The 1,378-nt window shown below is 35.2% G+C and overlaps 1 protein-coding gene across 1 annotated transcript; it reads right to left on the reverse strand.

Annotated features, from left to right (window-relative positions):
- Positions 1-387: 387 nt before the first annotated feature.
- On the reverse strand, positions 388-1,340 carry LOC110035080 (protein DA1-related 1-like). Its single transcript, XM_020739322.1, has 2 exons — positions 1,286-1,340; positions 388-825 (listed from the first exon to the last, which is right to left on the reverse strand). Exons 1-2 carry the CDS (start codon positions 1,311-1,313, stop codon positions 515-517), a joined length of 339 nt encoding a protein of 112 aa, XP_020594981.1. The 5' UTR covers positions 1,314-1,340; the 3' UTR covers positions 388-514.
- Positions 1,341-1,378: the final 38 nt, after the last annotated feature.

A 1,378-nucleotide genomic window follows, 5' to 3' on the forward strand; every position in this document is an offset into this window, starting at 1 on the left:
TGAATTTCATTTTAATTATGAAATGAAACTGTTAGATAATTTTTCTCTGTCTGACCAACAGTTCTTGTCTTAGTAATTCCAAGCTCCCGGGTTGCGCCAAGACAATATAAGAATTGGATGTTATGCATACATCTTCGATACATGAATTACGTTGGCTCTCTAGTTGCTATGATGACAACTTAAATGTAGATTGATATTTGTTCATGACTATACTTGACATATGATACTTTAAGCATGACATATATAACATAAAATATTCTTCAACTAAGTTCATGCAAATGAAATATTTTCCAAAGAAAAATAGGAGCATAGAAAATGATGACAACAGCTTTATTCACTATAAACTATATATATTAAATTTTCAGAACAAATGATTAGTCCAAATAATAATATGTAAACCTAACATATCATTTTTCTATGTTAACTTTGGTTTATGCAGTCATTGCTGAATGGAAAACTCAAAAGTCTGAGCTTTGGAACTTACATGAAGAGAAAAAATCAGGCTTTTATATAATCAGTATGGAAAATTTTTAGTCAACTTTATATGGTCAAGAGTAGTCCTGAGACCATACTTGATCACTGCCTCATTTCCGTCACGAAAACCATCTCCATATACAGGAGAAGAATCTGCTTCGATTTGTCGTTTGAAGAATTCTCCGAGCTTTCTCTCGGATTGCGATCTTGAGGTCTTTTTGGACGAGGAAGTTGACGACGAAGAAGAAGCAAAATCGCTCCCAGAGCCAGACATGATTTCAGATTCAATCCACATGTGAGCTAGAACCTGACAAATGCCTTCTTCCACTTCTGGACTGAGGCCTCCATAACCTATTGGTTATCGCCAAAAAAAACAAGAGGGGCAATTCTATGAATAATAATTTGAAATTTGACTTTATCTGTCTTATGAGAAAGTATTACGTCCACTAATGTTGTATATCGCATCATGTCATGCGTTCGACAGAGTGGCGCGATTCACGCCAGCGTTAGCATGCCCGGATGTAATACTTTCTCTTGTCTTACCACACAATTTTCAAGTGCTCGCCAGTCTTACAATATTCGCCCCATCTCTTTTTTACTTTTGTCAAATTTTCAATGATCCGATCATGACAAACGCAAATACGCAGCTCTGATGGTTCATTTTTTCTTCTACAATTTTGTTGTGAATAGGCAGTTTTGAAGGTTGAGTGTAATTTCACCAAAAATTTTTCAATGGATCAAAATGTCCAACCACTTTCTTCACAAACATAAATATTTTAATTAACATGGGTAGATAGATAAGAAAATGCACCTTGAAGTCGTAGCCATGCATGCATCATTTCATGCGCAAGAATAGACCCTGTCAGTAATCTGTAAGAAAAGATTGTCCAAATCAGAACATCAT

Source organism: Phalaenopsis equestris, unplaced genomic scaffold (assembly GCF_001263595.1).
Source record: "Phalaenopsis equestris unplaced genomic scaffold, ASM126359v1 Scaffold195872, whole genome shotgun sequence".
Taxonomy (NCBI): domain Eukaryota; kingdom Viridiplantae; phylum Streptophyta; class Magnoliopsida; order Asparagales; family Orchidaceae; genus Phalaenopsis; species Phalaenopsis equestris.

What these genes read in the sequence shown, in the direction of transcription:
- LOC110035080 (XM_020739322.1), bottom strand. Translation starts at nt 1,313, where the DNA reads ATGATGCATGCATGGCTACGACTTCAAG. An exon ending in TGCATGGCTACGACTTCAAG is followed by an intron (nt 826 to 1,285) that starts GTGCATTTTCTT and finishes GATAACCAATAG; the next exon opens with GTTATGGAGGCCTCAGTCCA.